The sequence below is a fragment of the Ascidiella aspersa genome, chromosome 5, assembly GCF_963924565.1.
Source record: "Ascidiella aspersa chromosome 5, kaAscAspe10.2, whole genome shotgun sequence".
In the NCBI taxonomy this organism is placed as follows: Eukaryota; Metazoa; Chordata; class Ascidiacea; order Phlebobranchia; family Ascidiidae; genus Ascidiella; species Ascidiella aspersa.
The window spans coordinates 33,710,880-33,738,282 of record NC_139451.1 but is presented as its reverse complement, the minus strand read 5'-3'; the positions used below and the strand labels follow the sequence as shown (position 1 = coordinate 33,738,282).

The 27,403-nt window shown below is 34.8% G+C and overlaps 1 protein-coding gene across 1 annotated transcript; it reads right to left on the bottom strand.

The window, feature by feature from the left end:
- On the bottom strand, positions 1-27,403 carry LOC146146467 (NACHT, LRR and PYD domains-containing protein 3-like). Its single transcript, XM_083390772.1, has 15 exons — positions 26,650-27,403; positions 23,712-24,081; positions 23,027-23,083; positions 21,663-21,713; positions 21,255-21,335; positions 14,132-15,496; positions 12,437-12,507; positions 11,777-11,876; positions 11,553-11,615; positions 10,489-10,739; positions 10,177-10,332; positions 9,457-9,612; positions 7,572-7,730; positions 4,818-4,979; positions 1-81 (listed from the first exon to the last, which is right to left on the bottom strand). The coding sequence occupies exons 1-15, from the start codon at positions 26,683-26,685 to the stop codon at positions 1-3; spliced, it is 3,159 nt and encodes a 1,052-aa protein (XP_083246898.1). The 5' UTR covers positions 26,686-27,403.

Sequence of the window (27,403 nt, the reverse complement as noted above, 5' to 3'; positions counted from 1 at the left end):
TCACGGAGGGACGATTGTTGGTCGCCCGAAGCAATGCAAGATCAGTCGAACTTCAGATGAAGTCAAACGCACTCTGTTCTCCTGCAAAACACAAGATGAAAATCAAAAGCTGATAAAAGTGTTTTCCAGGCAAAGAAGATTTTCGCTCAACAGTTAATCTGCTTTCAAGTGAAACAAGTAAATTTTATTAATGAGGCACCACTGGAAATGTGACATCGGGGGTAGATTAAAGAAGTGTTGATAAAGTGGGTCCATAGGTGAGTTGAGACCCAACCAGTCACATCTGTCCCCCACAGTTTTCAAGAGTTTCCATAATAATAAAAATTGTTTTGTAATTGCCTTAAATTATTGCAAATCCATTACTTAACTTATTTTCCTTATAGCTGCTGAGAATGTTGCTTCTCATACATAAAGCCCTATTTAAAAGTTGTGTGACCTTATTGTTTGTACAATGTTACCAGGTGGGTTATTTTCACCCATGAGCTACGGTGATTCCCCTGGGGCTTTTGTTGCGAGTAGCCCCTCTCTTTTCAGATATATTCGTTATTCGATGACAGAGGATCATTGTTACGTCACTATGTTCGTAATTGTGGTTTTATGCATAGGCGCCGAACTTTCAAAATCCCAGGGCGTTTTTTGAACCAGTCCTTAAAAAGGGGGTTCCCGAAATTTCAACTTAGGGAATTCCCCTATTTTCTGTCTAACGTTAACGAAGCATGACGTCATAAATATATAACCAGACACAGCCAATTAACGTCCAGCAAAGTAAACCTTTAAGACGCAAAGTGAATCGTGCTTTGAAACCGCTTAGTGTGCAATCGTTAACTTCAGGCGAAAAACTAAACCAAGAATCATGTTGTTTCGACTATCAGCAGCGCATTTTCCCAATATTTATGTACGGGACCAGCCACCACGCTAAATTACAAGCACGTCTTTCGCCACCTGTAAAACGAAGATCGTTTTTCTCGGTGTTATTATGCCACGATTTGCGCAACATGTCCCGGATATGAAAATAATTTTGCGGTAACTATCATTACATAAAAAAGGTGACTTTAAACAGTCGCAGTTAAACCACCTTATCAAAAGAATCTGCGTTAAAAAAAATCCGTAACTCGACGTTATTAGAGAGAAAAAGGGAAGAACGCTTGACTTAAGGTTGTCAATGGTCGAATACATTTTTGCTGATCAACGAACATGGACGAATAACGAAAGGCGAAAGAGAAAAAACATCCTGCGTTTACGGTCGACCACACAAGACACGAAAACGGCGTTTTGCGTTTGATTTTGGTTTCGCATTAGATTAAGGCGTGTGAGCCAATTGCATCGAAAACATTTCCGCTTTAGACAGTGAGTTAAACCCTGACAAAAACGCCACCGCTCATAACAAGCAAAACGTAGCAGGTCTCGATAACCGATTTTGCGATTACGTATACTAGGTTAAAAACAAGCCGTTATGTCTCCTGTAATTTCGTCAGAAATAATCGTACTTCAAGCTAATGCGTGCTTTTTCCTGCATTAAAATGATGAAGGACGAAGGTTAGTGGCAATCTACTTTGAGCAGTGTTCGTAACTTATTATCAGCCATAGCATACGCGCAGAAGGAGCGAGCGAAGCAAGGGCGAATTTTTTGGGGCTATAACGATATTAAAAGTTAAAGAGACTTGTGCGAGAGTAGTCGGCGTTATTGAACGAGGATTTTGATGTGTTTGGCGTTTAAAAGCTTTTGTTCAGAATATTACGTCTATTTATCGATTTGAGTGACCAAACGTCTCAGCATATTAAACAGTAGGAATTGTGACGCTAGACGAAGCACGAGTTATACGGCGTTGAAAAGTTAGGAAATAGGTTAACACTTGTATATTTTAGCCTCAGTAATTGGCTTGACGCATCTTTTATGAGAGAATATTTTCCACTAAACACAAATTTCTCATCAGCTTAAGCATGATCTAGTTTAGCGTGACCTGGTATTTTTTTTTCAGCGCCGCTTCGGTTTATTAATAGGTGCGAACAAACTTTCGCAGAAGGTACTTCTCCCCATGTAACTCAGGAAAGTCGCGCATACTGTTAGGGAACCACGATTGTGCTACTAGCGGTGTACATTGCACTAGCTGTAAAATAGTGTTCACAGTAGTGAAGTTGCACACTAATTGCACATGAAACCTGGTCGAATTCCAGGGCGTTTCGACACCCTGCAAGAAATCCAGGGCGTCAAAAAACGCTCTGCACACCCACGTTCGGCGCCTATGGTTTTATGTCTTTTATTTCACGGCCGCAAAAGGTTCGCACTAAACATCAATGTAGCTCGTCACTTTACAGTTATATTTTTAAAAGTAGGCAATAGACAAATTAAAACAAAAGTCAATTTGTTAATGTTTTCCGGGAGTTATGTAACTATTTTGCTTTTGTTTATCTGGACCTCGGCCATAAGACCGAGATAAGAAATAATACTAGGCCTAATAGTCGTATAGGAATAAGTCATAAACAGTAGGAATAAAACCTAAATGGCCAGAATCAGGCCTAAACAACACTTTACCTAACCCCACCCCTTAGTAAATCATTAAAATATTTCAGCACTAACCCATTTTTTAAACCCCACTTATTATTACACAACAATAACCCCAAACAGGACCATCAATCCGGTGCCAAAACAGCGGTGTCTAATCATTAGGTCAAATGACTTGGGTTAACGGCGCCGGTCAAACTAGGGCGTCAAAAACGTCGACACCAAAAATGGCCGATGCCAGACCGACGGTCCCTGATCGTCCATTACCCCATCCCTTCAGTTTTAGGCTTTTTTATTTTTTTATTTTGGCCATTTATGTCTTATTCTGATGATTTTATGTCTTATTCAGACGATTAAGATCTTATGCTGTACTATATTACTGCGTATTTGGCTGTAATATGTCGTTGGTCTTAATCAGGGGTGTCCAACAAGCGGCACGTGTGCCAATGTGGCACGCGACATAATAAAAAATAGCACACCAGCCCCCCTAAAATACTTAATTTGTGATTAAGCAAATTGTCAAAACATAGTTTTTTTTATACATTAAATTGCCATTGTTTATTCACAATATGAAACAATCGCGGCAATCACGACAACTAATAATTACTTTTAATACTATAACATTATATTGTAGTGGAGGCCAGCATTCACTTAACTATAAAGTTTAATGTGAAGAAACAAAAAGCAAAAGTCAGCTCACCGACGGACACTTAGATGCAGTAATGCGCACTGCTAACTATACACGTTTTATTATTTGTAAAACAATGCTTTTGGTATTAGAAAGAAGTAATTACCAAATTTGGCACGAGAAAAAGTTATAAGATAAAAATTGGCACGACGGCGTGTTTAAGTTGGACACCCCTGGTCTAAATACTATGCTTTTATAGATTTTTCTGATTTAGGCATTGTTGCTTTTTTGGTCTTATTGTGTGTTCCCGTTTATCCATCATATTTCCAAGCTAAAGATACTGCTCTTCAAACGGCGTTCAACATATTTTGGTTAACCAAAATTAGCTTTTTAACCTGAAAACGTTTAGTTAAAAAAAAACTGTAGTACGTAAAATCATTTAAAGATGCGTGGTTAGAAAATGAAAATTTTAAACAATGGCCTAGAGGAGGTACTGTGAATAATAAGAGTAATTATTCGATGTTTGCTAAACTTATCAATGTATATATGAAGCCAGTGATGACGAATAAATGATGCAGTTATTCCAATTATTTACAATAGAAAGGTGACAAGGGAGAAATACTTTAAGATATAATAAATATGTATTCAAGGTTTATTCTGCAAAGTCTAGCTTATTTTATTGTAAACTAGGCTTTTCAATAAGTTTGCGCTACATTGGGTGACTTTATCAATTGCGTCACTAGATTAATTGTGTGTCCATTTGCATTATGTTAATATATATTTGTATGTTTGTGGGAATATCAAGACAACAAAGTTTCACCTTTTAACTTTGTGTGTAGGTTAGTCGTAAAAAAGTTGTAATGGGAATTAACATAAGCCGTTATTATTAATGGTGATTAAGGAAAAAGATTGTTTTCGCATTATATTTCTATGTTTTGTTGCTTACATTCCACATTTATATTTTGTAACCTCCTAGAGACGATTGTAATTCTACATTCACAGCCGTATTTATCACCACCACTTATAAACGAAGAATATAATTTAACTTTAAGGTTTAGATTTTTGTGTTTTAATGTTGACGAGCTGTTAAAGTTGATTCGGATTATTGCTGATTCACTCTAAAGTATTTTGACATTTGTTTTTAATATCAACGCAAATAATATCCCGGATGTTATTAACATGAATTCGCAATATTTTGTTCGAGTTGTTTCGTCCCATCAATGGACCTACTGTTACGTCATAATCGCACAATGCACATTTTGTCCGAGGTAAACAAACGTCACAAAACGGCCCGAATTGAGTCGAAACCTTGTTTTTTTTAGTTGTGCATATTTTTGTGTTAATCGAGACATTTTTGGTAAATTTGGTAAAAAAATTGTCTAGAAAGTGCGGCGCTAAGCCGAAAAATAAATACAAAGAAACATTTATTTTACAAACGCCGAAAACAAGAAAGTTTATTTCAAGTGTTTTGTGTTTTTATCTAAACTTTCGCATTTCTTGTCTCTAACATTTACTTTTTACATCTTTCCTATTTTTTTTAATATATTTTCTTGCCGCTAGTGTGCGCTGTTTGCTGCGTTGGAAAAATGTTCAAGGTCAAAACTGTTTGACCTTGATGATACAGACGACCTTGACTGTGATTAAACATTTCTATGTTGTTGTGCTTTATTTATTGTTGTTACTCACGTCAAGTCCAAGTTCTCTCAGTTTCGATCTGATCACCTCCTTGCCTTCCTCAGTGATGCCACAATCACCGACCTGCAACAACTCGATGTTTGGGAGGACGCGAGAAAACTCAAGAGCTCCTTGGTCGCCGATGCGGTTATCCCTCAGAACCAGCTGCTTTATCTGAAACAACAAATTGACGAGCGAGTTCACGTTTAAAATGTGAGCCACAAAGTCAAGGCACCAAATAGCTCATTTTACGATGTGGCAGTAAATGGTAATAAATGGGGGAGGGGTGCGCGGAGCAGCCTTCGGGGGGGGGGGGGGGGGGGGCACAACAAGCATTTAATATTTCCATTATTTCTCAATTAAACTTTTATTTGTTGTTTCTATCATGACCTCATAGACCTCTCTTGTGACGTTACGTTACAAATTTTATATTCATTTATAGTTCTAAAGCGTGAATAGGGGGGCACTAAGCGTTGTTTTATATGTTGTTGGTCTTAACACTATAGTAATATAGATAACCCGCTTTAAATATTGTTTCCTTGTAGGTCTTATTGTGTGTTTCACTGTTACTTAACCGGGCAGGGCTTAAATTGTTCGAAAATTAGTTTCGAAATCCTATGTTCTCATAATAATGCCGACCTTAAAAAATTCGCATGAAACGCTAAATCATTTTACATTGGCAACAATTAAGTTTTAAGCGGTTTGTTCCCATAACACTTTGCCTAAACATGAAAAGGTAAAGAGATTTGAAAACAGTGATAACACAAAATAATTATCTTAGAACTTTTTGGGTGAATGACAAATGACCACAGTAGCAAGTTAGGATATTTTCAAATAACTTACACAGCATTAAGATATTATAGTTGTTACCCTTGGGCTACACGGCAGTGGATTCATACCCGTTAATTGATCAATTGACTCCATGATTATTATTTTTGTTTTTTTAGACGGTCTATTTATTTAGTGAGATGGATTACTACAGCTGACACTTCGTTGGTGAATTAGTCGAAACAAAACATAAGAACAATCAAGGGCATTGGTACGTTGGAGGTAAAGTAGCAAATATAATACCATGCCACACATTTTTTGTCAGATTTGTATTTGGCAAAGCTGCACTTTGAAATATTATCTGCATACTGAAGGTGCAATAACTACAATTATAAACGTATCATTAAAAGTGTAGGTACAGTTTAAAATCATTACCAACGTATCAAAGGTGCAGAAGCAAAATATGAATGTATACAATCTTGGATAAAAATTAGCAACATTATCCTGCCAAATTATAAATGGAATAAGCTATTTATCCGGCTAACAAAGTAGTTTAAATTAATGTTCAATCACTAATAGATGTATGCATAGCCGCCGAACGTGGGTGTGCAAAGCGTTTTTAGACGCCCTGGATTTTTGGTAGGGCCTCAAAACGCCCTGGAACTTGACGAAATTTACATTCGTGATGCGGAAATTCCACTTCTGAAAAACTATAACAAATACGCCGCCAGTTGCACCGTTAGGGTTCACTAAATAATGTGTGAAAGTTACAGGGTGGGAAGTGTTCGTTGTCACCTGTAGATATAAAGTGCCGAGCTCGCAAAACACGGCCCACCGATGTAAACCATCCGGCTGCAAACGTTTTACAAACTGGTCATGAAGCGACGTTCGTCATATTTTTAGGTATTTTAACCACGTAAATGAATTTTGACGCCATACATGCCCTGAAAATTTAAACAACCAAACTTTAACAACTTCGTATATCGTTCTTATTTCAATTATAACCATTTTTATTTGTAAAAAAAAAATTATTTGCAATTTATTACGGGCCTGTCGAGACATTTTAGGGTTTGGCACGCGTTTAGAAAAAATATTGTCGAGCTATGAGTTAGGTGAAGCTCATAGGCTGATAATAATTCTGTCTTTGGGGTAAAATGCGCACCAACCCATCAACTGAGCCTGAAATATTTAGAACGTGTGACGTAACAATTCCTAAATCTTAAACCACGCTTTCAGGCGCTTAATCCGAAAGAGAACGTTAATCCAAATCATAAGATTTCAATCGCAACCGACATAAAACAAATTTTCATTCAGTTATTTAAATATAACGCATCGATGAGGCTTATTGTAATAAAAAATTACAAGCAATTAAATAAAATATACGGGTTTGCTACAAAATTCGCGTTCACTTCACTCACCAGGTATTCAGGTATGCTACGACTTTGTCAGCAAGTACAACTTAAACGCCATTATAATTGAGTATTATTTATAAATATTCGTGTAATAATTATTACATTGTTCACCGACCGGCAGCGCTTAGCCCAGTGGTTCCAACCTGGGTGCTGTTTCTAACGCTCAAGGGTGCCGCGAGATATTTTAAAATCATTTTTTTTATTTAGCTTTTTTAATATTTTTCAAATGTTTCCTACAGTTTGTACAGAAGCCGCCCTTCGTCGTTAAGCGCGTATTTGCAATTTATTACAACTAATTCGCGAGAAACAACGCATTATTTTAATGAATTCCAGTTTGCGTTTTGTTCGTCATACTTATAATTAAGTATTTTGAACCGATAAAAAAAACGTCCTGAAATTGGAAAAGTTTGGTGCCTATGGGTGCATGTGTACTCGAGCAAGCTGGGCAAATAGCTACTTTCTATTTTTATGTTAATAACTTTCCGCTAATCTATAAATAAACATATTTTTCAATTTCACGAACTTGCTTGTTTGGTTACTGTACCTCTGACTGCTTATCGAGAATCCAACTTTAAAAACAACCTACTTTGCAATCTTTGTTCTTGATGGCGTCGGTGAGTGGACTGATGATGTCTGTGATGCCACAACCCTCCAACCACAACACCTCCACATTGTGAACAATCTCCGACAAACTTTTCACTCCGGCGTTTTGGATTTGGTTGAAGCCGAGGTTAAGCTCCTTCAACTAATTCATAGAAACATAACGTCGTGAGTTTAAATATTTCTCTTCAATGTTTCGTTGAAATAAATTATTTTAAACAGAAGCAAAAAGCGTTTAAACAATGACGCGATGTTTGTCGCAAATTTGCTCACATCCTACTTTCGATTTAATTTTAATGAAAACTTTGAAACGAAACAAACTTTCAAGCAATTTTGGACGAAAATATACCTGAAGGTAAAGTAGCAAAAACACAGCAAAAAGTTTTAATGTTTGATTTTAAGGTGAGGTTAGGGAAGGTACAGTTTAAATTATTACCCACAATGAAGGTAATGTAGCAAAAAAATGCATTGAATCTTTAAAAGAATTAGGAAAAGTTTTATGGAATAAGCTATTTACCCGGTGTAGCGTACTTATGTTGCTACTAACCTTAAAAAATGTTTATATTCGAGCTCGAGCCAACGTTAGGATTATTTACGATTTGTTAAACAGGTTTAGGTTAGCGATTGTTCAAAAGTGTTTTTGCATTCCGAAAGTGATTAAGTTATTAAAGATTTGTTCCTTTCTATTTTGGTGTACACCACCATGCGTGTTTTTGTCAAAATAACCGCATACGTTTGTGACGTAATTTTTATCTTTGGTTTTAGCGTGCAAAAGAAATTCGTTGTTCTGAGTACTGGTCAATTGTGCAACGTAAGTAGGCCAAGAGCCGAACGTGTTGACTAATGGGCTTAAGTGAAAACAAAGTTTGCCTGAAGTAGAATTTTGAGTGCTGGGGCTTAGCGAAGACATGTTGTTTTTATGCTATATATTTGAGTACGATTCTGTTCTGTAATGCTAGTCGTGATTCGTGATTTTTGTGGTAACATATTATGATTTAATAATAAATACTGTAAGTAGATTTGTATAATGCCGATATTAATACTAACTCTTATTTGGTGATTATTATTAGAGATTATTTATAACAAATAACACAATATATTCTGAAATGGTCTAATTGTGGTGATTGATTTTCTTAAGGACAGTAAAGTATTTATATTAACCCGAATATAGAAATCACAGCGGCTTTAGTTATATGTTGCATACTAAACGAATAGGACATTAAAATAGCTGACTGAAATATAACTTATGAGTACGGCGATTATTTTTTGACCTAAAAAATAGTAAATTTTGACCTAAAAATAATTTATTTTGACAAAATTTTGACCTGTTAGAAATACATTGATTTAAATAACCTAGGCGTCGTTAATCACGCGTTTTTATACCGTGTATTGCTCTAATAAAGATATAATACGGTTAAAATGACTTTGAACATACATCAAAACTAAATTTTTTTGATAAAATTGAACGATAAATTTTAAAACAACGAAACGACCAATTTTAAAAAGCTGACTTTAGTTCTTTTTAATTTTGCAAGTGATTTATGTGCATTTGATTGGATTTTGACTTGAAAAAATTCGACAAATTTTGACCTAACGTGTAAATTTTGACAAAATTTTGACTTTTTTTGACAAGTCAAAAAATAATCGCCCTACTTATAAGCCGTTACACCCGGCTAACAAAATAGTTTAAATTAATGCTTAATCACTAATGGGTGTATGTGTACGCGAGCAAGCCGAAACAAACACTTTCTATTAATATTGCAATAATTTTCTTTTTAATTTATAAAAGTATTTATTTTTCGAACTTGATGAACTTGCTTGTTTGGCTACTGTACCTCTGACTGCTTATCGATACTTTAAAAACAACCTACTTTGCAATCTTTGTTCTTGATGGCGTCGGTGAGTGGACTGATGTCTGTGATGCCACAACCCTCCAACCACAACCCCTTCAACTTGTGAACAATCTCCGACAAACTTTTCACTCCGGCGTTTTCGATTTGGTTGTGGTTGAGGTAAAGCTTCTTCAACTAATTCATAGAAACATAACGTCGTGAGTTTAAATATTTCTCTTCAATGTTTCGTTGAAATAAATTATTTCGAACAAATACGAAAAGCGATTGTTTAAACAATGACGCGATGTTTGTCGCAAATTTGCTCACATCCTACTTTCGATTTGATTTTATCCTAAACTTTAAAACGGAACAAAATCTCAAGCAATTTTGGACGAAAAATATAACTAAAAGTAAAGTAGCAAAAAGTTTTAACGTTTGATTTAAGGTGATGTTAGGGAAGGTACAGTTTAAATTATTACCCGCATAATGAAGGTAACGTAGCAAAAGATGCATTATGTCTTTGAATAAATTAACAAATATTTTTATTAAATAAGGTTTTTACCCGGGTAAAAAAATAGTTTAAATTAATGTTTAATCACTAATGGGTGTATTTGTACATGAGCTGCCGAAAAAACAAAATAATTCTGTTTTAATCAAAAATTTATTTGTAATTTATAAAACACTTTATTTTCCAAACTTGCTTGTTTGGCTACTGTACCTCTGACTGCTTATCGAGAATCAACTTTAAAAACAACCTACTTTGCAATCTTTGTTCTTGATGGCGTCGGTGAGTGGACTGATGTCTGTGATCCAACATTTGTCCAACCCCAACACCTCCAACTTGTGAACAATCTCCGACAAACTTTTCACTCCGGCGTTTTGGATTTGGTTGTGGCTGAGGTAAAGCCACTTCAACTAATTCATAGAAACATAACGTCATGAGTTTGTGGGTTTGAAATTATTTGTTACAAAACAAGTATATTTTCGCAACAGTCCCAAATTGTTTGAAGTTCCTTAATTCATGGAATTCTAAGAGGAAACATTGATGATAATTACATGAAAGCACTTTACCTTGTGAGTCATTTTCCCGATTCCTCCGCAAATGTGTTCGCAACCTTGACTTGTCAGCTCGCAGTTCCCCAGACCCAACCTCTCGATTGTTTTGTCGACATGCTGGAGCATCCGCCCCAAAGCGTGGCATGAACTTGTACCGATGGTTTGGAAGATAAAGCTGAAATCAGCCACCACAGGGAAGTGCTTTGCGAAAGACTGGAGCACTGCTTCATTGCATTCTTGCAAATCAACAATCATTCCAATAATATCTAAACACAGTTTTCAACAAATATTAAAAAAAGCAACAAAAATAACATTGTAGGTTGAACCAGCAATTGGCACTGTGACGTCACAAGTGTGAATTGTTCTAACAATGGTTGTTTAAAGCAGAAGTTCCCAAACCTTTTTAGACAAACGAATTAAGATAAAAAATATGTTCACGACCGGCAAAAAATCACAATAAGTAAACGAGATAGTACTTGCGTAACATATTGCATTACTTATGCCATGTAAGCGTCAATCAATTAAAACAGAAACACAGAATATCGATGAAACAATATTAAACTATTGAAAATCTTGTATTCATCCAACAACAACGAACTTTACCATCAGCCAAGCGCATGAATGCCGAAGTTATTCACAAAATCATGTTATTCACTGGAATTGTGGCGACTGTTGTACCGCACTAGTACATCTTTGTGTATTTTTGTTTGTTTTATTTCTGCCACAGACAAGCTTTTTTTTGGATGCGGGACGTGTTATGGTTCCTGTTTGTGTTTATTTACAGCCTGTATCTGTTACTTGGAAATTACAGCGTTAAAAACCTAAAATGATTACATTTAAAAAATGAGCGTTTCCAAGAATTTGTGTTTGAAGCATTGGTTAACTGAGGAACATTAAATACAACTGAATTGTTTTTTATGGGTTTAATTCGCTTTTTCTCTTCAAAAAAAAGCAAATGGTTCCTTGCATCTTAAATAATTAAAACCGTGACTAATAAGTTTACGTGGAAGAACGTCATGATTACACGAAGATATTTGTTGACAATATAGCATAAAGTAAAATAAATGTTGTCAACTTACCATTGGGCTCTCGTTTGAATTGCTTTAAAAGGCGTTTGTACAATTTCTCAGCCTTAGCCTTGTCTGGAAATATATAGGGAAAAACATATTTTAAAAACATGTAAGTTTTTCTGATTATTTTAAGCCACCTTAAAACTATATTAGACATTGTAGCATTTAATTGTTTCCAAATGAAGGATAATCTGAATCATTGCCAGGTGTAAGTTCATCAAATGGTCGCTTACCTTCATTTGTTGGTTTCTGCGGATTGTCCGTCCTGCTTTGGTCGACATTTGGTTGGTTTGGTTGATTGACAGGTGATGTAGCTGCTTGTTGCTTGGCAACCTGCATACAAACATAGCTGGTGAACAAACAGAACAACTCTTCATATAAATGAGTAGCAAGTGGAGCATGGGCGCAAAGTTTGAAGTTTGCCTCAGAGGGGTGTTACTGGTGACGTCATAGTCACAATGACGAATACAGCCCTGGGGTGTAAATAATGTTGATTTTTAAGTTTAGCATATATTAGAATGACTATGTTAAGGCTCAAATTTGACTTGGACTTGAGTAACTAATGACTTATACTTGATATTTGTTAAGAAAGACTTGACTTGGACTTAAGTGGTTTTGCTAATGACTTGAATGAGACTTAAAGTCATTTTAAATATACTTGTTCACAACACTTGATGTTTGCGCTCCAAAACGCTGTTTTAAGTGGCTCTTTTTCCTAACCTTCAAACATTATTGGAATGCATTTTTAATAAAACAGTTTGCCAAGTGGGTAATTTAAACAAAACTTTTCAGCAAAAATAAAAAGAACTTAGCAAAACAAACCTAGCATAATTATGCCAATAAAAGTTATTTGTTATAATATTTAGTTTGTTTGTAAACGTCAACTGCAATACTTGTAGAGTGGATGGTGCGCCATCAAGTGGTTGCGGAGGTGCCAAGTGCGTCGATGCACTAGTTGATGGTTCTGACAAATAAAACAAATAATTAATTCTACTGCAGGACAAAAATAACATGTTTTATTTCTATGTAATTTCTTCACTAGAGGGACATTTGGTATTCTTATTTCAGTTCTATGCTGACTTTTTACAGAGTTAAGAAGGTAATATCTTTAACGTACCTATTTGTACAAGCTATAGTCAGTAATATTGTAGTGGTTCACATTTATCACTAAATATTACATTTTAGATCAGCAAAAAACATTTTGCCATCGATACCATTTGGTGCGGCCGGCAAAAACCAGGTTGTGTGCAAATGTAACCGTCTTAGTTTGAGGTTTGTAGCGACAAGCCCGTAAAATATTACTGATAAACGCATTTGGCGTTTTTTTATCACTATGGCATTTTTGTGGTATTTTCAGCGCACAAATTTTTTTCATTTTATATTTTTTTAGGTTAGCCTATTGAGCACTGTATAAAGATTTATTATTCAACTTAAAGGCTAACGTAATAAAACTTGCAAGAAATTCCTAAAAAATACCGGTATGTAAAACAAACTCGCACTGGTTTGGCTCGTCAGGTTCACCAACACGTCACAAAGGTAAGGAAGCACTGCTGTTAACTACAAATAGTGCGGATGCAACAAATATATTGAACATACAACGTTTTTTAGTTATGTTGGAGTGTTTTGCTGTATACTCAAATTATCTCGTGCGGCCCTTAGTAAGACTTGTGTTTGACATCAGCCTTGGATGGAATATAGATTGGTATTATAGGTTACTAAACTAAAAAAAAAACTATATTTTAAGTTGTCACAAAAGTTAAAATTCTCACAATAGGTTAAAATCATTTTGAGCCAAAATCTTTACAAAATGCACTTAAATGGATTGCAACGGTTATGTTGCCACATATGAGTTGGCTTGTTGCTAACTAGTTCATAGTTTATCCCATTACTTTCGTAATGGGGGGCACTACAAATTGGCGCACAAATGCATGATTTATGATGTAACTTTATCACTTTGTATTTATAAAGATGCTGCTAAAACGTCATTATGTATATCTACAAGAGGCGCATTGCTGCAACGCCGGCCAATGGAAAAAATAAAAAACGTATATATTTTTTCATTTTATATTTTTTAGGTTAGCTAATTGAGCATACAATGTATAAATATTTAGTATTAAAGGTGGAAAAAAATGTTATTATGTATATTTGAGAAGCGCATTGCTGCTATGAGCAATCATAATAAGCCTAAGCAATAGAATTTTGCCTACATTTTAATATATTTGATCTAAATGCAATCCTATGGAATGGCTTTACTTCTAGCAGCTTTAAAGTTATAGAGGTGACAAATTTAGACTTTATGTTGTGATATGTGCGTCGCTAGTCGGGAAGCATGTGAGTGGATTAACACAAAATGATTCACGAAGTAGAAGCTCTATATACCTAAGCATATTTAGTTTTGGTAGTTGACAACCTTGACTGTGAAAAAAGTTATTCAATATTTTAGTCTGTTAGATTGAGCTCTTATGTAAACGGAAAAAATGATGTTTAGGAGTTATGAGTAGTAGATTCAAATGGTACCACCAAAACTCAAGGCTATTAATTTAAAACAATAAATAAAAAATGCTAGCTGAAGCATCATTCAAACCTACTGTTAATTTTCTTGAAAGTTTGTTCTCCATCACTGGAGGATTCATCGGGTTCTGGATTCATCGTGAAGTTATCTCCGAGTAGAAGTCCACATTCGAATCTTCTTACCATCGCCCAGTGAGGACTAGCAACCAATTTATCGACAATCTGACTAAACTCATCTAAACTCATGTTCTGGCTAATATGGACAGCGGTATAGAATTCTTGAAGTAACTGATGCGAAAAATAAAACTTTTTGTCCCCGTCGAAAAGTTTCTGGTTAAAGTGAGAATACCCAGGTACTGCGATTACAATATCCTGGACTATGACATCACTCAAACCTTGCTCAACCATTTGTGAAAAGGTCATAATGACAGTTGAATTCTTTGTGGCGTTGTAAGCAATTTTGGCGAGTTTAACTTTGATGTTTTTGATGTCATGACCCTTGGCATGTACTGAGCGTCTCAGGTTTTCAAGTAAAACTATGAAAATCTGAGTGATGTTACAAAGTTCGATGAGATTATCTGTGCCCAAAGCAGCCAAAAGGATCAATTGAAGCATGATCGGGGTAAGACAAATCTCAAGTAACACAGGTGCGAGTTTGGTAAAGCTTTCCCATATTCTCTGGGCTTCATTTTTAGCGAATGCAAAGAATAGTTTTTTCATGTTGTCTGGTGTAAACTCATGTACCAAAACAATTTCCTTGGGGCGAAGTAACTCATGGAGGGTAACGATAGAATGAGGTCTGGAAGTCAAAACTATAGAAATTCTAGGAAGGAATTTTCCGGTGCATAAATTTGTGACTACCTCTTCAACTAACATGGGAGTATCATACGAAGCATTTCTAGGATTCACATTATTAAGTGACCAAGTTGCCTGATCATAACCATCAAGTATGATCCCAAATTTCTCTGGGAACTCCATCATTGCTGCAAATATGGCGTTTCGTTTTCTTTCGCTTAACCATGGGTATGCATGATCAACCACAACCTGCCTTAGAGTGACTTTTTTTGACCCATAGTACATGTCCATGCACAACAGGAGAATCCACGTTATGCAAGAGGTGTTTGACAGTCGTCTGGCAATGGTTGATTTCCCAGAACCAGGAGCCCCAACTAAAGCTGTGTAGCGATGAGGTACTACATATTCATGCAATCGCTCAAAACTGATCTCCTTTGAACCAGAATCGACATACCTTTGTTGTGTGGAAGGCTTATAGTTTTCTGTTTTACCAGCTCCACCTAGAAAAAAGTTCTCCTCTTTCCTTAGAACTGGATGAACACAGGGAAAGTTTTCCTGCTCGTAGTTTAGCCCGAGGGAAACAACTTCTTGCTGTGCTCTCTTGAGATCTTCCTTTATAGTTTCCAGTGAAATATCTTCAGGAGTATCTAAAAATATGTTTTATTTGCTAGATGTATTATACAGAACAAACATTCAGAAATAATACAACTATTTTTTGATTAGTCAAAAAAGGCAAAATTTTGTCAAAATTTATACAATAGTTTAAAATCGTTTACAAAATGTACAAAAACTGTAACGAGCTTTTAGAAATGGTCGCTTAGTTTAAAATTTTATCAAAATTTTGTTTTGAATTGCAGGTAAAAACGTGTTAACTCCATTATATATTCGCAATTATTCCATTTACCATTTCCATAATATGCCAGGTCGCGTAATTTTTTGCAATTCTTCTCATGTTATATTTTACTATGGAGGTTAAGTAACTGTTTACTCAACAATTTTCTCAAGCAACCAGAGACTTTGTTTTTCTCAGACATTTTTAAGTTATTTAAAACTGAACATTTTTGAAACATTTACATAAAACTGAAAAAATAACTGATATTTGTACAATCTATTGTCCGTAAAACATTCAAATCAAGTGGAGGTGACACTAAGACACTATAATGCAATACTTTATACAACAATGCGTTGTTTAAATCAATGTATTTATAATAGGTAAAAATTCTGTCATAGGTTGAAATTTTAATTTTATAGATAAAAATTCTTCATTTTTTTGGTAAAGAAAATCGCCCTGGTGATTACTGTTGCAAAAATGTTTGAAAACACCCTAAGGATAAATGAACCGATCCCTACATTAAGCTGTTGCAGCTAATAATGCAAACATTGTGTCAACACCAACTAAAATAGTTACCTATGCAATAATGTTTTTGACAACTGTGTTTCAACTGTGCTATGGTTGAGTCTTTGTATGACTAGCGTTCCCGGCATAAATATTTTTGTGTATGAAAAAAAATCACACTTGCACAAAGTTTTTTCAGATGTAATCGGTGATTTGCAAGGAAAGCCAATTACCTTTCAGCAAAAGCAAACCTTTAAGACGCAACGACCACGTGTGTGGAAGCTTAGTGTGCAAAAAAACTAAACCAAGACGGTGAAATATGTGTAATAGATCAGCAGCGCAGTTTTCTAAGCTCCATGTACGGGACTTCATTAATTTACAAGCACGCCTTTCGCCACCTGCAATACTAAACCAAGATTGTTTTTCCTGGGTGTTATTATGCCACGATTAGCGCAACATCTGCGCCGAGCAGTGTAAGTCAGCTAAAATACAAGATGCTGTTGATGAAAAACAATTTGTGTCAATTACACACTAAACACATGGTCTTAGGATAAGCTTATAGAGCAGGGGTTCTCCAACTTTTTAGCTTCAGCCAACTTTTAACAGAACAACAATAGAGTAATATTGCGATAGCCCTTAATACTCAACAAACTATATGTAAATGTCTCAATATTAATACCTGGTAATGGATAGTGCATGTTTAAGTCTAAAATGCTTGAGTGTATGTCTATTGGTAATACAGAAACCTTATTTTCTAAAATTACAAACAGTTTGGTGACACTCGACAATCTCTCGAGGCACACTAGTATGTCGTGGCACACAATTTTGGAACCACCGTAGTAGAGAATAATTTTGCGGTAATTATCATTACATAAAAAAGGCTACTTTAAAAAGTCAAAGTTAGACCACTCTTTAAGAGAAACTGCTTCAGTTAAAAAAAAAATGCCGTTGTTACACCAACATCAGATATTAGCGCAAACAGGGAGAAAGATTAGCCCAACTCGGCGTTTTTAGCAAGACAAAAAGGCAGTAGGCTTGACTTAGTGTTGTCATTTGTCGAATACACCCATGCTAATCAGTCAACCTGAACGAATAACGAAATATGAAAGAGAAAAAAACATTGTGGGTTTATGGTCGACCAAATAAGAGGCAAAAAACAGCCTTTTCTGTTTGTTTTTGGCTTCGAATTATCTTAAGATGCATGACCTAACTACATTAAAAACATCGCCGCTTCGGACGGTGAGTTAAACCCTGACAAAAAAAAAATTTCACTTACGAAAAGGGGGGAGGGGGAGTTTCGAACTGGATACGCCACTGGTCTTGTATTACAACAACCTTTTAATTTGGCCCACAAAGTAATCGCATCTATCTGTCTATTAAAGCAGGTTTGGCTTTGCTTGGAGTGGTATAATATGCAGTGATTGTTTAGAGATTTAAAAAACATTGTCATAAATGTTTTGGTATTGCGGATTTTTAAATAAAAATTGGCCTATTTAAGGCTTTGATAAAAAAGGTAAATTTGCCTTAAACTGGACCTTAAAAAATAGCATAACAACATTGGCTATATTCTCAAAACTAAGAAAATGGGTACTTTTTAGTTTTCAAACGACCATGATTTCAACAAATATTTTTCCATGAGCTCATTACTTGAGTGGGCTTGTACCTTGAATGGTAAGTTGTGGCACTGTTTTTAGTTTGGGCGATATGGCCATGCCCCCCTCCCCCCCCCCAAACTAAGAAGGATGTAATGGTGGTCTGCGATGACAACACAAAATGAAAAAAAATTAAAAAGCCACACATATACATTGTACAGTTTGTACGCTTTTTACAACCTAATGATTTTGAAAGCTTTTGCTAGCCAGTATCGTAAATCTTACTTGTAGCTCGTTGGGAGACAAAAAGGTATTTATGAAAAATTCTCGTATTTCTTGTCTATGACGTAATTATTAGGGCGAATATTTTTTTGACCTATAAAATGAGAAATTTTACCTAAAAAAAAAATATTAAAATTTGGAAAAATTTTCGACCTATTAGAAATACATTGATTTAAGCAACATATTATTGTTTGAAGTACAGTATTAGTGTCTTGGCGTCGTTAACCACACGTTTTTGATGTTTTACCAACTATCTCAGTCGAACACAAATCAGTTATTTTTCGTTTTTATGCAAAACTTGTGCAAATGCTTGGGTGATATTTTTGTCATTTTGAAAATTACACCGCAGAAAATTAACAAAGACCTAGTTATCGAAATAGGAAATAGGCAGGGTTACCATACCGTGCTTATTTCTAGGATTTGTGCTTATTTTTGGGTGCAGTGTCTTAGAAAACGCAAATGTGCTTATTTCTAAGGAACATGCTTATTTTAGAGTTGTGTGCTTAGTTTGTCTTATTTTAGTTTCTAAAAGCGTTCTTTATCAATTTCTTATTTATATTTACCAAGTTATTTAACCCAGATTATAACAGTAATGCATTAAATTACACAATAACAATTGAATGTGATTGTTTATTCTAAATCTAAAAAAGCTCATTGTTGCCTATAGAAGTGTGGTAGGTTGCTTTAGCAATCAAGTTAACTTTCGGCTTGACGTGAGGACTGGCTTTTTGTGTCTGTACAGACAAAATGCTAAATCAGCCCAGAGGCTATGGAAAACACAATGTTACTACAAAAAAAGTAAATCATTCAATGAATAATTTTATTACAAGCATAACGCCGCCAAGTGAACCAAACTTAACTACCAGGCAGGGTCAGAATTAAGCGTTTCATGCTGCCATGCCACATGGTTCCTTTTAAACTTTAAAAGTATAACTGGTTCGCTCTGACGCGAAAAAATTGACAGAACTTGCATTGAATAAGGGTGGTTAACTTGCCAATTTTAACCTAATAAACGCATATTTTTGCGCTTCGCGCGATTAAGCTACGTTTGTGCTTACAAAAATAGCTGTTTTTTAAGTTTTTATCTTATTTTATAAGGTTATTTCTGAAACCTTGGATTTCACACCCGGAGTTCTGGATCTGTCCCTGAGCGTGCTTATTTTTTTGGAGTAGCATGCTTATTTTTTGGTCTGAGCAGATGGTAACCCTGGAAATAGGACAATTGCAAGTCAAAGCAAAAACAGACAGCAAATGCTGTTCAATAAATTTGTCTAAATCAGAGATAAAAACTATATAGCCCAATTCTGCCAGTTCGCATATATCGTATTGCTCTAATGAAGATATAATACCTTTAAAATGTCATTGAATTTAACTCAAAACTAACTTTTTTTGATAAAATTTTAACTGAAAGACAATTTCAAAAGGCTGACTATAGTTTTTTTTGATTTTGTAAACAAATTATGTTTGTTTTAAACCTATTTTGAATTTTGACAAATTTTGACCTGATGAGTAAATTTTGAAAAAATATTGACTTTTGTGACAAGTTAAAAAATAACTGCCCTAGTTATCATATATTCTTATCGCCATTCAGAATTTGCGGTTTTGTTGAGATTATTCGAACCGTTTGCCTAGGAAAAAGTTAGTAAAACGGAGCAGAAAGAAGCAATCGCATCCGTCCATTGATGTTGTCAGTTTTGTAAATAGATAAAATCCAGTTTTATTTATTTTTTGCTTTGTATTGTGGTCCGCGAAAAAATAGATTAAAAAATAGTAGTCTATGGTCCAAAAAGTTTGGAAAACCCTGCTGTAGATGCTGATTAACACAATTCCAAAACTAACATTTAGTGAAAAAAACAAAATACAACAAACGCATTATTTACTAGATTTTACATTTTTAACACTTCTTTGCACTGTCTGATTTTGGTCCTGTTAATTTTAATATGAAAACTCTGGCAGTATAATACAGCTTATACAGGGTTGGGATTACGCACTTGACCGCTCGCCAATGCGAGTAAAAAATCGCTCCGGGAAATGCTGATTGAAACCCACTCGCCCAACTGGCGAGTGGCTCGGCGAGAAGTTCACTTAGTTGGTGTAGGACAACTTATGTTAAGCAGTATGGGTCATTATCATTCGATCCATTTCCAATGTTGTTATGACTTCACAATGACATGCCTTTTATGTACTTAAGTGTTTTCAAATAACTTGACTTAAATCTGTTGACCAAAATGACTTGACTTGGACTTAAGTCATTTTGTTAAATAACTTTGGTTAAAATTAAAACTTTTCATTAAACATTTATTACTGAAATTGTTGTTTTAATTTTTGCACTAAAAACAATTTGCTTTCTATATATTTGATTTGTTTTTAGCTAAGAAATTGCTAATAATCAGAAGAGTTTACCAGTTTTATATCAATGGATTTCCTTTCTCCCATAATCACTTGACTTGGGCAACTGATGATTTGGACTTGACTTGTTATTTATTCAAAAAGATTTGACTTTAACTTTCTTTTAAAAAGTTCCTGATTAATTTTCAATCTTTTTTATGTTTTATATTATGATTTTTTTTTTATCTTTAAACAATGCCAAACACTTACAGTTGGTGGGCTTTGGCCGGGCTGATTCAGCAGATTCACTTGGTGTCTTAATTGAGTAATAATAGTGATGGTCTACCTTGACATTTCGATTTCCGAAAATTGAATCTTTTACCGTACTGCCTTCCACTGAAATTTCCAAATGTTAGAAACATATGTGAATCAAATACATTAATTGCAAAATAATGAAAGTTATGACAAAGATTTACATTCTTTAATAAAAAAACCTAAGCTAAGCTAATCACATGTTACCCGTTTTTATAAAGAATTAAAACAATACAATAGCATCGTTAAAATAATATAGAATGGTAAAAACAGATATGATTTGTTTAAAACGTGGTTACTATGTATAGACCTTGTTACATGTCTCACCATAATGAAACACAGTGTTCTTTACAGTTTGTGTAAAAACCTTAACATCTATGTATTTTTACACATTTCATCAAAGAGCAAGCCAACCAAACAAAAATATTATTTAGTCACCCTTTGTACTTTGTGGTTTATTAAAACAATTCAATGTTTAATGTAACATTTATTGTGGGTTATAAATATTTTAGTTTTTATGAAATACAAAGTTTAACACTTTACCAAACTACTTACCCGTTGTATTATTAGGGTTGTTGTAAGTGTTGTAAGTGTTGTCAGTTTTGTTGATATCCCTCCCAGCCTGCTGGGCATTGTCTGTAATTGAGTAATTTAATTTTAAAAACGATAAATCCTATTGAAAGTTTGATTAAATAGTAATGGTAACACATAATCTCCTAAAGAAGAACTACCGGTGCCAATCATTTCCTAAAACTAAAAACGTATTCCACCCAATAGACAGATAAACAAACACTTTGGGTAGGTATTAGATTTTACAAAGACTGCATGATTACATTTTTTGATGTTATTAGTGTGAATAATACGAGAATTATATTTATCATCAAATCTAAGCAAAGGTTTTTTTGTTATTGTTGACAATATCACACAACACATTTAAGTAAGCTGACCAGGAATAACAAATACCTTTTGCTTGCATTGAGGTTTGCCTGGAGTCCACATTTTGATGTCGTGAATCTACAAAACAAAAACAACTAATATAATGTGGTGTACTAAGTAGGGATGTTCAAAGTAGAATATCGAATCCTTGGATTAGAATCCAGATTGGATTTGTTTCGGGTAATTAGAACCGATATAATTTAATATTTTACCGCGGCTATTTGTTTTTTTTATCGCGCCTATTTGTACAAACGCGTGTGGACGTTTGCCAGTCGCTCCGGCGACCAATTTACAGTGCTTACTTTAAATGTAACCTCGTAGTACAGTGTCAGCGTTTTTTCGGGTGACCAATTACTTCGCGTCTCGCGATAACGTGCGTCTAATAATTAAGTGTCAATCAAAGCGAATTAAGTGTCAAATCAGGCGAGCGGCCAACGTGTAATGCCACGTGTGGAATTCGCAATTTCCCCAAATGCGTTAAGTTGCAAAAGTAACATAGCGTTGCAAAACGTGCTGACCTTCCACAAAATGCGCTATGGGGTTACTTAAGGTCAACTTTAGGCCAATATTCAGCGATGTTATGCAGTTATGCACAACGTAATTGTCAAGAATTCGTTAACTTTGTATTCTTTGCACTACATTATTTGACTGCATAACAGATCATGTTAGTCAAAAAAGAAGCACTAAGACTTAACAATACTTTCAAAAACAGGACCGAATTTTTCTGTGTGCAGTGTTGCATTGTACTCACTATAGGCAAAAATATAAGATTTGGACACTACCTGGGCAGTTAACATACTACAGTTTACAGAACGGCTTCAAATGACAGTTAAGAATGTTAAACATATGGGAGATTTTTTTATTATAATGTACACATGTTAGCAAATTGTTTGGGTGATTTATTGCTGTGATTGTGGGCCCTGTAGGGTAGATTAAAATTAATAAAACAAATCGAGGATAAATAATTTAATAAAAATATACTAGGATTCGCTATTCTGGATTCGTTATTCTAGATTTAAAACCTATTATTCTAGAATACCTTGGGATTCTACTTTAAACATCCCTAATGACCACACAATAGTTTGCTATGCACACTTGTGTGGAAGGAATAGACTGGGTTCAAAATGACTAAAATAAAGGCGTCCAAATAATTAGTGGTTTACATTGTTGAGAAATTGAAGGTTGTATACTGAGAGGGACTTAAGTGGTAAGTTGCGGCACTGTTGTAAATAAAGTTAATAAATTAGCATATTTCCCATAATTTTGTAAACATATATACAAAATTTGTGAGCTACATGTGCAGTACATTACATGCAATGCAAAATATGTGTGAAGTGAAATAAAGGGTTGGAAATGACGAAATAAAATGCGTCCAATCAATTACATTTTACCTTGTTGAGAAGTTGATGGCTCATTAGTGAGAGACCCGGCACCTTGAATTGCAGGTTCTGTTGAACAATACAAGGTAATAAAATCAGTATATTTTTCACATAATTGGAAGTTGAAACAGTTTACTGACGATATGTCTAGTGCAGTGGCATATCCAGGGGAAGGGGTTAGCACCTCGCCCCAATTTTGTAAGTTATATTATTTATTTTTTTCAGGTTTTCCTTAACTTCTTCAGTGGAATGCTTTTAATGTAATTGGAGCATGCGTATTACACTAATGCGAAACCAAAATCAAAACGCCATTCTTCGTCTCTTGTTTGGTCGACCATCAACGCAGGATATTTATTTCTATTTCGCTATTCGTTCAGGTTGGCTGATTGACAGCTGAAAATCAAGCTTTTATTCTGTTGCCTAAAGGTTTGTTTGTTGGACATTAAATGACTGTTTCTGATTAGTTGTTTTCATTACAATCACTATTTTATGACGTTTTTTTTTTCAAACTTTTATTTATCAGGGGCTAATAAATACAACATTTTGATCTTTTATAGTTATCCATCACTAGTCCATAAAATAATATCGCGGGCATCTAGTTTGATCAAACTAGTTTAAAAACATGGCTAATTATGTGTCAAATTAATGACCTTGAAGTTTGAACTTGACTTGGGTGGCTGATAAAAAAATTATTTACCTCGTTGAGAAGTTAATGTCCTAATACTGAGAGGTGCTCCTTGAATGGCAGCTTGTGGCACTACCAGTGTAACATTCTGTTGAAGTACTGTCTGATGCTGGATACTGGCCTGCTGTTGTAGTCCTTCTACTGCTTGATGTTGTATCATCGCATGTTGTTGTTGCAGCCCACTCACATCTTGACGTTGGATAACAGCTTGTTGTTGTTGAAAATCTTCTATTTTCTGTCGTTTTATTTGTGCTGTCTGTTCGTGAATTCCTGCAGCCGCCTGACGTTTTATTTTTGCTCTCTGTTCATGCATTACTGCGACAGTCTGATGTTCGATTTGTGCATCTTGGTGTTCGATTTGTTGATCACCAGCAATGAAATTCTACATAAATGATAGAAAGTGTAGGTTTCATGTGAAAAGCAAAGTAAATAGTATTGCTCAAAACCACATAGTTCATTATATGAGCCGAAAATGTTTTTTTCTGTACATATCTTGTTTTTGCTCGTTTCTTTTTATTATTTTTTAGTTTGCTTTGGTATGACACAGTTTTGCCGGGACACTAATAGAGAAAGTATTCATCGTAGAACTTTAAAACTTTGAGGCATGACGTAGAGTGGTGTATAAGTGCGCATAAGAAGTTTAGAAGTCTGCACCCCTAAGGGTGTATAATTGGGAGACAAAACATTTAAAATATTGTAATGTCATTGTACTTTTTTGAAGCTACCTACTGACCTACTCCTATCTAGTGGTAGAAATATCTCCAATACAAGATTCGTTCATAGTTGCTTGTTTTTTTTAGCTTGCATAGCGACTGACATCATGCTGTGCACTTTATTTTCACTAGAAGGATAAGCTGCGCATGCCATTGCCTTTTAGAAAGGTGATCGACTCTTAGTAAAATAACTTAATGTTATTACAAAATAACATATTTTACCGTCGCAAATTAAAATGCTAAATCAAAAGCAGTGTAGACCTTTCTGTTGTTACCTCTTTCGCATGTTGTTTCTACTAAACATATCTACTAAATATTGGTAAGCTGAAGGCCCTGTGAAATCCTTATTGTTGCTTTACGATTGTTATAGTCACAAGTGGTAAACATGCAAATACCTGGTATGGCTTTTCAGCGGAAATTAATAAAAGACGGAATAAACGTATATAATCGAATTAATAAAAAGTATACATTGGTGTAATACGACTCAGTGTACTGTATGTGTATTATCTACATAAAATCTATCAATCAGATTTTTCGAACATTCCACGATTACCACGTCTTTACTATTTTATTTACGTTTTTTTTAAGCGGGCTGCTAGAAATGCGTTTTACTTGTTATTTTTGGTTTCGAGCACTGTTAAACATTTTTTAAACATAGATTATTTTTTCAGCGAGTTCTAAGAGATGTTTTTCAGGGGGGTGGGGTTGCTGGGGTTTATTTTTTTTGTGTGATGGGTAAAAAATTTAAATGGATATTATCAGGCGGGTGTGCTGGGAGATACTATTACGTATTTATTCTCAGTTTTTACCTAAATACTTTTATTTCAATTGTATCCATTAACTGCCTACTTCGAATGAGTAAAGTCAATTCAGGAAAAGTGAAACTTAGTGTATACCCTTAAATTCTAAAACAAACACACCAAAGTGTAATATATAAAATGACAAGATTTATTCTGGTAAATAACCCTATTTATATTGACCCAATTACTTTGACAAAACACCCATGAAGATAAGTCCCTGAAAAATATCCCTCGGCCAAATATACAACAACCGCAAGCCGTCTAGTTTATATAATGTGCTATGGGTTTGACCATTGTATTCATTTAGTACCTGTATTTTGTTGTCTCACCCTATGATTCTATTGCCATGCAGCATGGACGACTTGCTCGCGTATTTCGCTAACATCCCTAAGGCGCAGTATGTATTGGTTTACGTTGGAATAGGGACTGCATTCTGCACCCTATATAACCGAGCATGTTTTACATTCTTTCATTCTACTTGACTTCTACGTCCATGAGCAATAAACTGTCACTGGATACAACAATATGTAGCATTTATTTTATAGATTAATACAGTGTGGTCCAACGGCAGGCCCGCAGGCAAAGGTTGGCCTGCCAATTCCGCTTTTTTGGCCCGCGAACTGATAGCCAGCTTTGCTGCAATCTAGCAATATCACTTTAATTTTGGTTTCTTTGTTATTGCAATTGACAAAAAAGTCGTAAATGATTGTTTGAAATTTCTACTGTAGCTGAACAAAGGTGTATATTTAAGAAAGTTAGTATATATGCCATAGGCCAGCGGTGCTTACCTGGTGGGGCGCCCAGCAATTCTTAGGGGGCGCGAGCTCCAAGTTAATAGTTGAATTTTTTTGCAATGATTCTAATGGTTTCGTTTTGGTTGTACACCACTCCTACAGCGCTGTAGGCTACAAACTCTGTTTTTGCCAACTTTAACATTGAAACTGCAAAAAATTTTTGCGCTCTGTGCGAATCCTGTTTTTATACTTTTGTTGACTGAGTTTTAGCCCAAATTCTCTTTAGTGCCATTGCATGTTTTCATATCATCGAAAGTAATAATTTTTTAACTTATAGATAAACGACAAAAGTCACCCCCCGTTCAAACTATTTTTTTATCTATATTTCATATATGACAACAGGCTTGCAACAGGGGGACTTAAACTTTTTTGCACAAATCTTTAATGTTTTTGCAATATGGCCATTGTATTGTGTGTCGTCACATCTGAAAAAAGGTTAAGAACCACTGCCATAGGCTATGTATAATTTGCCAGCAATAAGCCTAGAATCGTTATTTAAAAACATTAGCCAGCAAGATAAAAAAAACCTTGTTTTTGGCCTGTGATAAAAATAAGTTGGACCACACTGGAATAATAGTTTTAGTAATTCCAAATTAAAAAGATGCACATAAAATAGGAAACTAAATATTTAAAACAAACTTACTCTGCAAGAGATGTTGGATGTTTGTTCTTCAGCCATTTGAACTATTTACAAAATAAAATCACCTAATGTATTTACATATCTAAGAAAATAAAATCACTCTATGATGTAGCCAGGTAAGTGCTTAAAAGTTATGACATAAACAAGTTCTGTTCACATTTTGCTAAAAAACATGTGTTCATTTTTTTCAAAAAAAATTGCAGCATTAAAATTGGTAGAACGAACAGTCGAAAAGGAAATTTTGCTCAGATATATTATTTTTAACCGAAAACAAACTGTTGGTGATTGAAAGCATTGCTTTTGACTAGTTGTGACTATTTCAAATAACACTCTGCTGCGGATAAATGTAGAAAGAGGTTATTTGCCCGGCAACCTGTTACCAGACTTTCGAAATAAGTTAACTCAACCAGTTTTTATATATGGAAGAATAAGTCGGAACTAAAAAATTAGAGCTCAAACTTGCACTACTGTAAATGGCTTCAAAAATAAATCTTTTTGTTTTTGTGCAGATTCGGTTACAGTAGTACAATTTTCACAGTTCGCTAAACGGGCAAGCAGGACAAATAGCCTGTTCCATAAATTTATACTACTAGTTAGACTACCAGAAGCTGCCATTTTCATTGTTTGTATTTGCTGTTAAAAATATTAAAAACAAATTAGAAACACAGTAACAGAGAAAGTAGAACATGTACCTAAATGCTTACTAACAATGTTATATTTAATAAATACTGATTCCATAATAAAATCGCAGATTAAC

Coding starts and splice junctions, on each gene's coding strand:
- LOC146146467 (XM_083390772.1), bottom strand. CDS start 26,685: ATGGCTGAAGAACAAACATCCAACATCTCTTGCAGA. Junction 23,084..23,711: donor GACATTAACTTCTCAACGAG/GTAAATAATTTT, acceptor ATTGTTCAACAG/AACCTGCAATTCAAGGTGCC. Junction 10,333..10,488: donor TCGGGAAAATGACTCACAAG/GTAAAGTGCTTT, acceptor TCTATGAATTAG/TTGAAGTGGCTTTACCTCAG.